This window comes from Macaca mulatta, chromosome 8, assembly GCF_049350105.2.
Source record: "Macaca mulatta isolate MMU2019108-1 chromosome 8, T2T-MMU8v2.0, whole genome shotgun sequence".
NCBI lineage: Eukaryota > Metazoa > Chordata > Mammalia > Primates > Cercopithecidae > Macaca > Macaca mulatta.
The window spans coordinates 45,279,983-45,295,003 of NC_133413.1; the positions used below are offsets into that span (position 1 = coordinate 45,279,983).

Sequence of the window (15,021 nt, forward strand, 5' to 3'; positions counted from 1 at the left end):
ATGGATTTTTTTTTTTTTGAGACAGCCTCACTCTTGTCATCCAGGCTGGAGTGCAGTGGTGCCATTATGGCTCACTGCAGCCTCGACTCCCTGGGCTCAGGTGCTTCTCCCACCTTAGCCTCCTAAGTAATGGGGACTACAGGCATGCATCACTATGCCCAGATAATGGTTTTTGTTTTTGTTTTTTTTTTTTGTATTTTTAGTGGAGATGGGGTCTTGCTATGTTGCCCAGGCTGGTCCTGAACTCCTGGACTCAAGTGTTACATCTGTCTCTGACCCCCAGAGTACAGGGATTATAGGCATGAGTCACCACACCTGGTCATGTTACATGACTTTTTGAAGTAATTGATAGCTAGGCCGGGAGCGGTGGCTCATGCCTGTAATCCTAGCACTTTTGAGAGGCCAAGGAAGGTGGATCACTTGAGGCCAGGAGTTTGAGACCAGCCTGGTCAACATGATAAAACCCCATCTCTACTAAAAATATAAAAAGTAGCTAAGTGTGGTGACGGGTGCCTGTAGTCCCAGCTACTCGGGAGGCTGAGGTACAAAAATTGCTCGAACCTGGGAGGCGGAGGTTGCAGTGATCTGAGATTGCGCCACTGCACTCCAGCTGGGGAGTCTCAAGAAAAAAAAGTAATTGATAGCTGAGATCAAGCATTTTCAAAGGGAAGAAATTCCACCTTGCCCCATGTGGAACTGAAACTACTCAGCACATGATGCTGCCCTTCCAGCCTGCGGGCAGAATACTCTTCTTGATAAAGCAGGAGTCCCTTATTCCTCACCCCCTGGTTTTCCAACACAACCAGGGAGGTTCAGATGACTGTGAGCCAAAAAACAACCAGAAAAAGTCAAGAGAATAAAGAGCCTCCCTCCTTTTCACTTAGGCAACAGGCATGAACAAGAAAATTATGTTTTTTTGTTTTATTTTTAAAACTGTTAACTTTTCCCTTTCACCCTTCTTTATTTTTTTATTATTATTATTTTTTGAGATGGAGTCTCACTGTTGCCCAGGCTGGAGTGCAGTGGCGCGATCTCTGCTCACTGCAACCTCTGCCTCTGTGTTTCAAGAAATTCTCTGCCTTAGCCTCCCGAATAGCTGGGATTACAGGCGTGTGCCACCACGCCCAGCTAATCTTTTTGTTTGTATTTTTAGTAGAGATGAGTTTTCAGCATCTTGGCCAAGCTGGTCTTGAACTCCTGACCTCCTGATCCACCTGTCTCGGCCTCCTGAAGTGCTGGGATTATAGTTAATGAGCCACCATGCCTGGCCACACTTCTTTAGATGTGTCTGTTTTAACATTTTGCATGTGATGGTGATGTTATCCATGTTGAATAAACTAGAAATGAGAGTTGAGTTGTGAGGGAAAAAGAGTAATTGCAAATGTATGCCTTGGATGTATGGATTATGTTTGGATACTGAATCGAACCACTGAACTGTAAAAACATGTATGAGACAGGGAAACTGAACTGATGATATTAAGGAATTACTGCTAACATTTAAAAATGTGATAAGGGTATTGTGGTTATGTTTAGAAATAAAAATAGTCCATATCTATTAGAGATACATACTAAAGTGTTTATGCCTGAAATTATATGATGTCTAGGATTTTCTGAAAAACAATCTAAGGCAGGAATGAGGGACAGTGGGTGAGAGGACAGATGAAGTAAGACTGGCCATGTGTAGGTACTTGTGGAAGCTGGATGATGGAGGTCCATTATTCAGGCAAACCCTTTGTTACTGTGCTTTGCTTTATTGCACTTCACAGATGTTGCATGTTTTACAAATTAAAGGTTCGTGGCAACCCTGCATCCAGCAATTCCTTTTTTTTTTTTCTGAGACATGGTCTCATTCTGTCTCCCAAGTTGGAGGGCAGTGGTGCCATCACAGCTCACTGCAGCCTTGACCTCCCACACTGCAGCCCTTTTGATTTAAAGTGAGAGACATGCAGCCGGGCATGGTTTCTCATTCCTGTAATCCCAGCACTTTGAGTGGCCAAGGCTGTCGGATCGCTTGAGCTCAGGAGTTCGAGACCAGCCTGGCCAACACGGTGAAATCCCATTTCTACTAAAAATAGAAAAATTAGCTGGGTGTGGTGGCGCACGCCTGTAATCCCAGGTACTCGGGAGGCTGAGGCACGAGAATTGCTTGAACCCAGGAAGTGGAGGTTTGCAGTGAGCTGAGATTGCGCCACTGTGCTCCAGCCTGGGTGACAGAGTGAGACTCCATGTCAAAAAATAAAAAAGTGAGAGACGTGCAACTCTTTCTTTTACTCACTTAGAAGCCATTGTAGGGTAATTAATTGGCCTAATTTCAATATTGTTGTATCTGAACGAATAGAGAGGCCCAAAGAGAGGGAGGGAGATGGGGAAACAGTCAGAACATACTCAACACTTATTGACCTTATTGACCTCCCAGGTGCAAGCAATCCTCCCACCTCAGCCTCCCAAGTAGCTGGGACTAGAGGCATGTACCACCACTATAATTTTTTTTTTTCTTTTTAGTAGAAATGAGGTTCTCACTGTGTTGCCCAGGCTTGCGTTGAGTAACTCTGTTGGCACCATTTTTCCAACAGCATGTGCTCACTTCTTGTCTTTGCATTACATTTTGGTAATCATTATAATATTTCAAACTTTTTCATTAATATTATATCTGTTATGGTAATCTGTGATCAATGATCTTTGATGTTCCTACTGTAATAGTTTTGGGATGCCATCAACCCCACCTATATAAGATGGTGAACTTAATTGGTAAGTGTTGTGTGTATTCTGACTGCTCCACGCACTGACTGTTCCCCCATTTCTCTCCCTTTCTTTGGGCTTCTCTATTCTTTCAGATACAACAGTATTGAAATTAGGCGAATTAGTTACCCTACAATGGCTTCTAAGTGTTTGAGTAAAAGAAAGAGTTGCGTGTCTCTTATTTTAAATCAAAAGCTAGAAATGATTAAGCTTAGTGAGGAAGGCATATGGAGGGCCATGACAGGCTGAAAGCTGGGCCTCTTGTACCAAACAGTTAGCCAAGTTGTGAGAGTTATTGAAGAAAATTAAATGTGCTACTCCAGGGAACACACAAATGATAAGAAAGTGAAACAGGCTGGGCTTAGTGGCTCAGACCTGTAATCCCAGCATATTGGGAGGCTGAGACCAGACGATTGCTTGAAGTCAGGAGTTTGAGATCAGCCTGGCCAACATGGCAAAATCCCATCTCTACTAAAAAGACAAAAGTTAGCTGGGCATGATGGTGTGCGCCTGTAGTCCCAGCTTCTCTGGAGGCTGAGGCCAGAGAATCGCTTCAACCTGGGAGTTGGAGGTTGCAGTGAGCTGAGATTGCTCCACTGTACTCTAGCCTGGGCAAAGGAGCTAGACTCTGTATCAAATAAATAAATAAATAGAAAAAAAAGGAAAATGAAACAGCCTTACTGCTGATACGGAGAAAGTTTGAGTGGTCTCGATAGAGGATCAAACTATTCCCTTAAGCCAAAGCCTGATCGAGAGCAAGGCTCTCGCTCTTTTCAGTTCTGTGGAGACTAAGAGAAGTGAGGAATCTGCCGAAGAAAAGTTGTAAACTAGCAGAGGTTGGTGCAGGAGGTTTAAGGAAGGAAGCCGTCTTCATAACATAAAAATGCAAGGTGAAGCAGCAAGTGCTGATGGAGAAGCTGCAGGAAGTTATCCAGAAGATCCAGCTGAGATCATTGATGAAAGTGGCTACACTAACAACACAGTTTCAATGCAGATCAAACAGCCTTCTATTGGAAGAGGATGCCATCTAGGACTTTTAAAAGCCAGGAGGGAGAATTCAGAGCTTCACAAGATAGGCTGACTCTCTTGTTTAGGAGCTAATGCAACTGGTGACTTTAAGTTGAAGCCAATGCTCATTTACCCCTTCTGGAAATCCTAGGGCACAAGAATTATGCTAAGTCTCCTCTGCCTGTGCTTAATAAATGGAACAGCAAAGCCTGGATGACAGCACGTCTGTTTACAGCATGGCTTACTGACTATTTTAAGCCCACTGTCGAGACCTACTTATCAGAAAAAAATATTTCTTTCAAAATATTATTGGTCATTGACAATGCAGCAAGTCCAATGGAAATGTACAGGCAGATGAATGTTGTTTTCATGCCTGCTAACACAATATCCATTCTGCAGCCCATGGATCAAGGAGTAATTTTGATTTTCAAGTCTTACTATTTAAAAAATAGGTTTTATAAAGCTATATAGCTGCCATAGATAGTGATTCCTCCAATGAATCTGGGCAAAGTCCATTGAAAACCTTCTGGAAAGGATTCACCATTGTAGATGCCATTAAGAAATTTGTGATTCATGGGAGGAAGTAAAATTATCAACATTAGCAGGAGTTTGGAGGAAGTTGATTCCAGCCTTCATGGATGACTCGGGGGTTTAAGACTTCAGTGGAGGAAATAACTGCAGCTGTGGTAGAAATAAAGAAAACTAGAATTAGAAGTGAAGCCTGAAGATGTGACTGAATTGCTGCAATCTTATGACAATACTTGACAGATGAGGAGTTGCTTCTTACAGATGAGCAGAGGAAGTGGTTTCTCAAGATGGGATCTATTCCTGGTAACCATGTTGTGAACATTGTTGAGATAACAAGAAAGGATTTAGAATATCACGTAAATGTAGTTGATAGAGCAGAGGCAGAGTTTGAGAGAATTGACTCTAATTTTGAAAGAAGGTCTAACTGTGGGTAAAATTCTATCAAACAGCATTGCATGCTACAGAGAAATCTGTGAAAGGAAAAGTTAATGTGGCAAACTGTATTGTCTTGATTGCGGAAATTGCCACAGCCACCTCAACCTTTGGCAGCCACCACCCTGACCACTCAGCAGCCATCAACATGGAGGCCAGATCCTCTACCAGCAAAAAGATTAGGACTTGCTGAAGGCTCAAATAATCATTAACTTTTTATTAGAAATATATTTTTAAATTAAGGTGTGTAAACTGTCTTTTTGTGCATAATGGTATTGCACACTTAATAGACTAGAATATAGTGTAATATATAGCTTTTATGTACACTGGGTCACAGAAAATTTGTGTGAATCACTGTATTGTGATATTGGGCTTATTGTGGTGGTCTGGGACCAAGCCTGCAGTGTCTCGAGCTATGCCTATACTGGTTTCTCTGCTTCTGTATATGCTGAACTGTTCATGACCAAAAAATAAAAGGGGAAAAAATCCTATGCCCTGAATAATTTGTTTATGCCAGGATAGGGTATACTTTTCAAACGATTTTTTTGCAGGTAGAAATCTCATTTTTAAGAAAAACCAGTTAATATATTTATCTTTTGTTAGTCATGTGAAAAAATTTAATGTCATCTGGATTTCTTTCTTTTTTTTTTTTTTTTTGTGGAGACAGAGTCTCTCTGTGTCGCCCAGGCTGGAGTGCAGTGGTGCCATCTTGGCTCACTCCACGCTCTGCCTCCCGGGTTCCTGCCATTCTCCTAACTCAGCCTCCCAAGTAGCTGGGACTACATGTGCCTGCCACCACGCCTGGCTAATTTTTTTGTATTTTTAGTAGAGATGGGGTTTCACCCTGTTAGCCAGGATGGTCTTCATCTCCTGACCTCGTGATCTGCCCATCTCGGCCTCCCAAAGTGCTGGGATTATAGGCATGAGCCACCGCGCCCGGCCTGGATTTCTTTTTGAATTAAAGCAACCATATTAAAAAAGAACCCAGTACATTAACTATTTGAATAGGTTTTTGCTTTTTGTATTTAATAGTTTATCTTTTTTTTTTTTTTTGAGACAGAGTCTCACTGGCTGGAGTCCAGTGATGTGATCTTGGCTCACTTCAACCTCCCTCCACCTCCTGGATTCAAGCGATTCTCCTGCCTCAGCCTCCTGAGTAGCTGGGAATCCAGGCGTGTACCACCACGCCTGGCTAATTTTCGTATTTTTAGTAGAGACACGGTTTCACCATGTTGGCCAGGCTGGTCCCGAACTCCTGACCTCAAGTGATCCACCCACCTCGGCCCCTCAAAATGCTGGGATTATAGGCATGAGCCACCATGCCTGGCCTAATAGTTTATATCTTCATCTTCATGTTTCTTTGTGTGAGCAGAGCCCACATTCTTTTACTTTCATGGCTCTATCACATCCTATCACACAGCTGTCATAGTCTGTGTTTAGTCATCCTTGTTTTGAGTAAATTTGATTGTTTCCAACTTTTTGCTATTTTAATTTTAATAGTATTATTAGTGAGAATCCCAGCCATGGGAAACAGTTACCTCATTTACCTTCTCAAGTCTTTAATGAAAGCTCTGTCGTCATTCCTGTTTTATTGATGAGGAAACTATGCTGTCAGGGTTGAGCATTTATAAGTAGAGCTGCTGAAAACTGTGATTTCTATTTTTATATTGTTAAAAAATGTTTAGAATGTTTAATTAGTAATATAGAATATGAACTTTAATTTTATTTCAATATAATATCTGATCATTTAAAAAATTCTGCCAATGAAAATAAAATAATTGACCCTTTAATTTATTTTCAGTTTGGATGACTTTAACAGTTGGATTTCTAAAGCCATAAGTTCTCGAGAAACTGATCGCCTCATCAATTCTGTGAGTTATGAGATGCATAGTGTGTTGCCCAGGTGGTTTTCTGAACTTGGAATTTATAGTTTCCTATTTAATCATTATTGTCCAGTTTTATATTTACATTGAGGAAGGCCAGGTTATAGGTCCTGTATTCCTAATAGAGAGCAGCCCTCTCTTCAGCTGCTGGGAAGGGCTCCATCCCTTCTCTTGCTTCAGTGACGCTGGAACATTCTGCTCTATCTGGATACCCAAGGTAGAGACATTTTTCACTCTGCAGGCAGCATTTTTGAATCAATCTAGTTAAGTAGAGAGTGTCAAGGTTAAAACAAAGAAATAAGAGACAACAATATTAAATCTATGAATCAATGGCCTCCTCTGATGATTTAAAAATGTCATTAAATTTTTGTTAATAAATTCAGGCTCATATATGGAGATGTTGGCTTCTGTGCTTGTGCTAGATGCACTTATGGACTAGTTTTTTTGGTACCATTTATCAACGTGGCCACTGGCAAACTCAGTAAAAGGCAGGAAAAGCTGATAAAGTAGAAAACCAGACCTCTAGATGGGATCTTTACAAAAGGAAATCCAAGTATTGTTTAGAAAACTTTTTTATTTTTTGAGACCAGATTTTACTCTATTGCCCAGGCTGGAGTGCAGTGCCACGGTCTCAGCTCACTGCAGCCTCAACCTCCTGGGCTCTTCCCACCTCAGCCTCCCAAGTAGCTGGGACTACAGGTGCGTGCCACCACACCTGGCTAATTTTTGTATTTTTTTGTAGAGACAGGGTTTCACCATGTTGCCCAGGCTGGTCTCAAACTCTTGGGCTCAAGGGATTTGCCCTCCTCTGCCTCCCAAAGTGCTGAAATCACAGGTATGAGCCACTGCGCCTGCAGAAAAACTATTTTTTAGCTTTCTACACTATTTTTAGATTTCTACTATATCACATTCTTTCCTAAAGAAATAAAAAAATGATGCCGGTTGTGGTGGCTCATGCCTGTAATCCCAGCACTTTGGGATGCTGAGGTGGGCAGATCATGAGGTCAGGAGTTTGAGACCAGCCTGACCAACATGATGAAACCCCATCTCTACTAAAAATACAAAAATTAGCTGCACGTGGTGGTGCATGCCTGTAATTCCAGCCACGCAGGAGGCTGAGGCAGGAGAATCGCTTGACCCCGGGAGGTGGAGGTTGCAGTAAGCCAAGATCATGCCATTGCACTCCAGGCTGGGCGACAAAGTGAGACTCTGTCTCAAAAAAACAAAACAAAACAAAACAAAACAAAAAATAAATAAAAAAATGACGAAATTTACTCCTTAGCATTATGAATTGTCATCTTTCTCTCTTTTTTTCTGAAGGAGCTGGGATCTCCCAGCAGGACAGACCCTCTAGATGGTGATGTCCAGCCAGCAGTGTGGCATCTGTCTGTCCCGCCGCCCCGCCTCCGCAGCGTGGACACCTTCAGAGGGTATGTGGGCATCCCTATAGCACAGTGGGTGCAGGTAGTCACAGGACTACATAATTACACCTATACACACTTTTAGCTTTTAAGGACTTTTACATATCTTTTACTTTCTAGGCTAGGAAGGATTTCTTGGATGTAAAAGTAAAGTCTGTAGCCTCTCTAGTCTGGAAGACCATCATGATCCTCAGTGTCTGTGTTGACAGAGGAGTAGTAGATGAGGCTAGAGCCAGTGTCCACTTGGATATGCGGTCTGCTGAGTGAAGCGCATTTTTATTTGGGCAAGTGGCTGTTACTTGGGGCTACAGACTGTACCCCATGTCCAGTCAGTAGCTTGATGGCTCAGAAGATGCACTAGTCTAGTGAGGAAACACCAGCATGTGGCAGAGGGAGGGCTGATCCTGTGCTGCTAGCAGAGCGACTCGAGTATCAGGCCCTCATGCTAGCAAACCCATAGCCCTGGGAGAAGAACAAAGGCCAGGACTGAAATCTGAAAATAAAGTTTAAAAACTATATAGCTAAGAATAAATATACAGGTATCAGCTCTTTTATTTCTACATACTGAAGCCTTCTGAACTCTAGTGACAACCCTATAACTTTGCCCCAGTCGCACCAGAGCCCTGAGTGCCCTGGCAGGTAGATTGGAAGCAGGTAGTAAGAACAATATGATCATAATGAAACTTGCTAACAATTTTGGAGTTCTCATAATGTTCCAGTCACTGTTCTAAGTCGCCTTAATTTATTTAATATCTTAGTAATCCTATGAGATATATACTTTTAATATGCCCAATTCACATTAAAAGGAAAAGAAATTGTGCTGCCGAGTGAAGCAACTTGCCCACGGTCACTCAGGTATCAAATAGGAAAGCCAGGGTTTGATTGCGGGCGCTTGGGTTACAGAGTCTCCCAAATTAGCCTGTTGACACCTAAGGTCAGCACCCTCAGCATTCTGCACAGTTAGCCTCAAACAGTAGCACATCCGGGATCTATTACTCTGTCTTTCAGATTTCCATTGCTACTTTTGGAGATAAGATGGTCACAGATAGACAGGAACTAACATTTATTAAGTGTCTAAAATATGCTGGGCACTGGTTAGCTGCTGTAAAATAAGTCATTCTCCTTAAAATTAACATGTGGTTAGGGCACTTTCTTTTACAGATGAGCACACTCAGTTTACTGATGAGAACGTTGCCCAGGGTCTTATGGCTAATGACAGAAAAGGATCCAAGATTGGAATTCTGAGCTCGCTGACTCAGCTGGCTGTGTGCCTCCTACTAGAGTTCTTTAACCTGAGACATCTAAATAATTAGCTCAAAATTGAGTTATTGGAAATATTTTGCTATGTTTTCAGGTTACATAGTTTAAGACAGCAGTATAAACTGGTTGAGACATCATGTTGGCAATGTTGGCAATGAAGAACTGTAGTGCATGGTCCTAATTGCAATGATTAGAAAATAATCGCTTTTTGGCCTTGATGTGTCATCTTGTGTAACAAAATGCTCAGTAGAATTGCATTGTTGCATGATTGCACCTTGTGAGTATAAATGTGTCTTCAGTTCAGCCCTTCCTTTTCACATAGCAAACCCTGAAAGGCTTCTCTTTGTTGGCTTCTTCTAGGATTGCTCTCATACTCATGGTCTTTGTCAATTATGGAGGAGGAAAATATTGGTACTTCAAACACGCAAGCTGGAATGGTAAGATATTTCCTAAAAGTAATGTTGCTTACATACATCCTTCACAGAGCTTCAGGGCAGGAGAATCACTCAGCATTCTCCCCAGAAACTCCAGAAATGAGCCCCAGCAGCCTCTTCTGAGCCACTGAACTCCTGCTCTCTAGGGTGACCTGTAGATGATGATTCTGTGAGCCCTTTAGTTTTGTTCTTCCTTTTGTGTGCTGTGGATCTGTAAAGCTTCACTGTAATAACAGATTCTAGAAGTTTCTGCTGTGGGACTGAGGGACTCTGCAGAATATGTTATGGATTTGGTTGTAAATGATCATGGTCATATTCTAGATATGCCTTTTATTACAGCCACAATGCTCTTGGGGGCTCTGTCTTCTAGGACTTATGGTCCTTTTTGAGATGGTGTTGAACTAGGATTGGTCTGAGTGGTGGTGAATAATAGCTGTAAGTCTGGCTTGGTAGTTGCTTTAAGAATGGTTTAGTGCAGCTGGGTGCAGTGGCTCACACCTGTAATCCCAGCACTTTGGAAGGCCGAGGAGGGCGGATCACAAGGTCAGGAGATCGAGACCATCCTGGCTAACACGGTGAAACCCCGTCTCTACTAAAAATACAAAAAAATTAGCCCAGTGCGGTGGCAGGCGCCTGTAGTCCCAGCTACTCAGGAGGCTGAGGCAGGAGAATGGCGTGAACCCAGGAGGCGGAGCTTGCAGTGAGCTGAGATCGCACCACTGCACTCCAGCCTGGGCCGCAGAGCAAGACTCCGTCTCAAAAAAAAAAAAAAAAAAAAAAGAATGGATTAATGCTTCTAGTTATGTTCATAGGAAGTGTCCTAGCCAGGCCCAGTGCTTGGTTGCAGAGTCTCAAGGAAGAGTTTGTGAGTTTAGTTTCTTTTTTTTAAGGCAGAGTCTTGCTTTGTAGCCCAGGCTAGTTTGCAGTGGTGTGATAACAGCTGACCACAGCCTCAACCTCCTGGGCTCAAGCAATCCTACCACCTCAGCCTCCTGAGTAGCTGGGACTACAGCTGTGTGCCACCATACGTGGCTAGTTTTTTAAAACAATTTTTAGTAGAGATGGTGTGTCTTTCTGTCGCCCAGGCTGCTCTCAGACTCCTGGGCTCAAGTGATCCTCCCACCTCAGCCTCGCAAAGTGCTGGGATTACAGGTGTGAGCCACACCACACCTGACCTATGAGTTTACTTTCTTTCTTTCTCTTTTCTTTTTTGTTTGAGATGGAGTTTTACTCTTGTCACCCAGGCTGGAGTGCAATGGCATGATCTTGGCTTATTGCAACCTCTTCCTCCCATGTTCAAGCGATTCTCCTGTCTCAGCCTCCCAAGTAGCTGGAATTACAGGCACCTGCCACCACGCTCGGCTAATTTTTGTATTTTTAGTAGAGATGGGGTTTGACCATGTTGGCCAGGCTAGTCTTGAACTCCTGACCTCAGGTGATATGCCCGCCTTGGCCCCGCAAAGTGTTGGGATTACAGGCATGAGCCACCGCGCCTGGCCCTGAGTTTGTTTTCTATACCAGTGTGTAATGAAGTCCACACTAGATTTAGGAGGTATTTGTATTCTAGAGTCCTTTTGCTTATGCTTTGTACTTGTTCTGCAGGGCTGACGGTGGCTGACCTCGTGTTCCCGTGGTGAGTTGGCAGTCTGCCCTCTTCTCTTCCACAGATTGACTCCAATCTCCTGTTTTACAGATGATGCTGGAGCCTTTCTCTGAGGCGGGCATGTGTTATGTGGTTAGGAATCCTTCCAAAAGTCCTGTTACTGGATAGTTCTTATACTTGACACAGTGCCTACACATGTGTGTATAAAAGAGTGATTTTGGGCCAGGCGCAGTGGCTCACGCCTGTAATCCTAGCACTTTGGGAGGCCGAGGCGAGCGGATTACCTGAGGTCAGGAGTTCAAGACCAGCCTGGCCAACATGGTAAAACTCTGTCTCTACTAAAAATACAAAAAATTAGCTGGGTGCAGTGGCACGCGCCTGTAATCCCAGCTCCTCGGGAGGCTGAGGCAGGAGAATCGCTTGAACCCAGGAGGCGGAGGTTGTGGTGAGCAGAGATTGCACCACTGCACTCCAGCCTGGGTGACAGAGTGAGACTTCATCTCAAAAAAAAAAGTGATTTTGTAGGGAATATTTTGTTAGTGTAGATATGATATACCAGATCCTGAAATCTTGTAGGAAATTATAAATTCTGAACATATAGTTCAGTTCCATTAATCCCGAAAATAATTATAAAATCCTATTTCCTAAAGAATTACAGCATATTGATTTCAGTGAATGCTAATACATTTGTAGGTGGGCAATGATAGTCATAAACTAAAATTTAAAATAACAGCTGAGTAATTCAATTCTGTCTCTGATCATTCATGGCTTCTTACTCTTGTGAAGGGACGTTGCCTATGCAATGTGGAATTTGTATCTTTGCTATGATGTATTGAGTGACATTGCTCCCTCATTAGCAGGTAGTATCAGCCTTATTATTGTTATTTTTTATTTCAAATTTTAAATTTTTGTGGGTATACAAAGTATATACTATGGTATACATGAGATATTTTGATGCAGGCATACAATACATAATAATCACATCAGGGTAAATGGGGTATCCACCTCCTCAGGCATTTACCATTTTGTGTTATAAACAATCCAATTATAATTTTTTAGGTATTTTAAAATGTACAGTAAATTATTGTTGACTGTAGTCACCCTGTTGTGCTATGAAATACTTGATCTTATTCATTCCATCCAGCTGTATTTTTGTACTCATTAACCATCCCCCCTCCTTCCCTCCCCACTACCCTTCCCTTCTGGTATCCATCCTTCTACTGTCTATCACCCTGAGTTCAGTGTTTTTAATTTTTAGCTCCAAAAATAAGTGGAACATGTGAAGTTTGTCTTCACATGGCTTATTTCACTTAACATAGTGTCCTCCAGTTCCATACATGCTGTTGCAAATGACAGGATCTCATTCTTTTTTATGGCTGAATAGTACTCCATTGTGTATATGCACCACATTTTTTTTCTAAGTGTCTGTTGATGGATGCTTAGTTTGCTTCCAGATCTTGGCTATTGTGAATAGTGCTGGAATAACGATGGGAGTATCTCTTCAGTATACTGATTTCGTTTCTTTTCCATATATTCCCAGCAGTGGGATTGCTGGATCATACGGTACCTCTATTTTTAGTTTTTGAGGAACCTCTAACCTATTGTCCATGGTGATTGTACTAACTTACATTCCCACCAACAGTGTACAAGGGTTCCCTTTTCCCCATATCCTCACTAGCATTGGTTATTGCTGTCTTTTGGATAAAAGCCATTTTAAGTGGGGTAAGATGATATCTCATTGTAACTTTGACTTGCATTTCTCTGATGATCAATGATGTTGAGCACCATTTCATATTCCTGTTTGCCATTTGTATGTCTTCTTTTGAGAAATGTCTGTTCAGATCTTTTGTCTTTTTTTTTTTTTTTTTTTTTGAGACTAAGTCTTGCTCTGTAGCCCAGGTAGGAGTGCAGTGGCGTGATGTTGGCTCATCGCAACCTCCGCCTCCTGGGTTCCAGAGATTCTCCTGCCCTAGCCTCCCGAGTAGCTGGGATTACAGGTGCGCACCACCACACCTGGCTTTTTTTGTGTACTTTTAATAGAGACAAAGTTTCACCATGTTGGTCAGGCTGGTCTTGAACTCCTGACCTCAGGTAATCTGCCCACCTTGGCCTCCCAAAGTGCTAAGATTACAAGTGTAAGCCACCGAGCCCGGCCTTTTAATCCATTTTTAATTGGATTATTATACTTTTTTTCCTGTAGAGGTGTTTGAGCTCCTTATATGTTCTGGCTGTTAATCGCTTGTTTGCAAATATTTTCTCCCATTCCATGGGTTGTCTCTTCACTTTGTTGATTGTCTTCTTTTCTGTGCGGAAGCTTTTTACTTGATACGATCCCATTTGTCCATTTTTGCTTTGGTTACTTGTGCTTGTGTGGAGTGTTAATCAAGAAGTCTTTGCTTAGTCCAGTGTCCTGGAGTGTTTCCCAAATGTTTTCTCTTAGTTTCATAGTTTGAGGTCTCAAGTTTAAGTCTTTAATCCATTTTGATATGATTTTTTTTTTTAATATGCTGAGCAATAGGGGTCTAGGTTCATTCTTCTGCATATGAATATCCAGTTTTCCAGCATCATTTTTTTGAAGAGACTGTCCTTTCTCCAATGTGTATTCTTGGCACTTTTGTCGAAAATGAGTTCACTAGATATATGGATTTAGCTCTGAGTTATCTGTTCTGTCCCACTATCTATGTGTCTAATTTTATGCCACTACCATGCTGTTTCTGTTTCTATAGCTCTGTGGTATAATTTAAAGTCAGGTAATGTGATTCCTCCAGTTTTGTTCTTCTTGCTCAGGATAACTTTGACTACACTGGGTCTTTTGTGGTTCCATATAAATTTCAGCATTATTTTTTTCTATTTCAGTGAAGAATGTTACTGATATTTTGATAGGGATCGCATTGAATCTGTAGATTGCTTTAGGTAGTGTGAACATTTTAACAATATTAATTTTTCTAATTTATGAACATGGAATTTCTTTCCATTTTTTGGTGCCCTCTTCAATTTCTTTCATCAGTGGTTTATAGTTTTCATTGTAGAAATCCTTCTCTTCTTTGGTTAAGTTAATTTTGAGGCACTTTATTTTATTTGTGGCTATTGGAAATGGAATTACTTTCTTGATTTCTTTTTCAGGTTGTTTTCTGTTGGCATATAGAAATACTACTGAGTTTTATATGTTGATTTTGTATCCTGCAACTTTACTGAATTTGTTGATCAGTTCTAATAGTTTTCTGGTGGAATCTAGGTTTTTCCAAATATAAGATCATGTTATCTGCAAACAAGGATACTTTGACTTCCTCCTTTCCAACTTGGATGCCCTTTGTTTCTTTTGTCTGATTGTTCTAGCTAGGACTTCCAGTGCCATGTTGAATAACAGTGGTGAAAAGCAGGCATCTTTGTCATATTCCAGATCTTGGAGGAAAGGCTTTCAGTTTTTCCCAGAGACACCAAGGAATGCAGCAAGAACAAATTTTCATCTCTGTGATCTGTTGCCAAGCAATTAGAAAAATCAGTATTCTAACTTTTTTTTTTTTAAAAATATAATTTAGTTTGGTCAAAGAAAAGAAAGGAAAAATGTGTATGACTCAGACTAAATGGAGAGAAAAAAGTAAGCTTTCATTTTTCTTTCAGGCGCAGAAGTGTGTATAGAAATGATTGAAATGTCTGTTTGTTTTTCAAGGGCTTTCAGGGTGTGCTAGTGAATGTCTAGTTACTTGGAGACA

At 41.6% G+C, this 15,021-nt stretch overlaps 1 protein-coding gene across 15 annotated transcripts in view; it reads left to right on the forward strand.

Annotated features, from left to right (window-relative positions):
- Window positions 1–15,021, forward strand: part of HGSNAT (heparan-alpha-glucosaminide N-acetyltransferase) — a 50,682-nt gene that overhangs the window by 20,732 nt on the left and 14,929 nt on the right. For 12 of the 15 annotated variants that reach the window (XM_077943581.1, XM_028852646.2, XM_077943587.1 and 9 more), the window contains 4 exons: window positions 6,509–6,578; window positions 7,911–8,020; window positions 9,632–9,708; window positions 11,308–11,338. In XM_077943581.1, the coding sequence (XP_077799707.1) occupies window positions 6,509–6,578; window positions 7,911–8,020; window positions 9,632–9,708; window positions 11,308–11,338 (288 nt within the window). The remainder of the gene's footprint in view (window positions 1–6,508; window positions 6,579–7,910; window positions 8,021–9,631; window positions 9,709–11,307; window positions 11,339–15,021) is intronic. The other 3 variants (XM_077943590.1, XM_077943589.1, XM_077943591.1) reach the window with 1 other exon arrangement.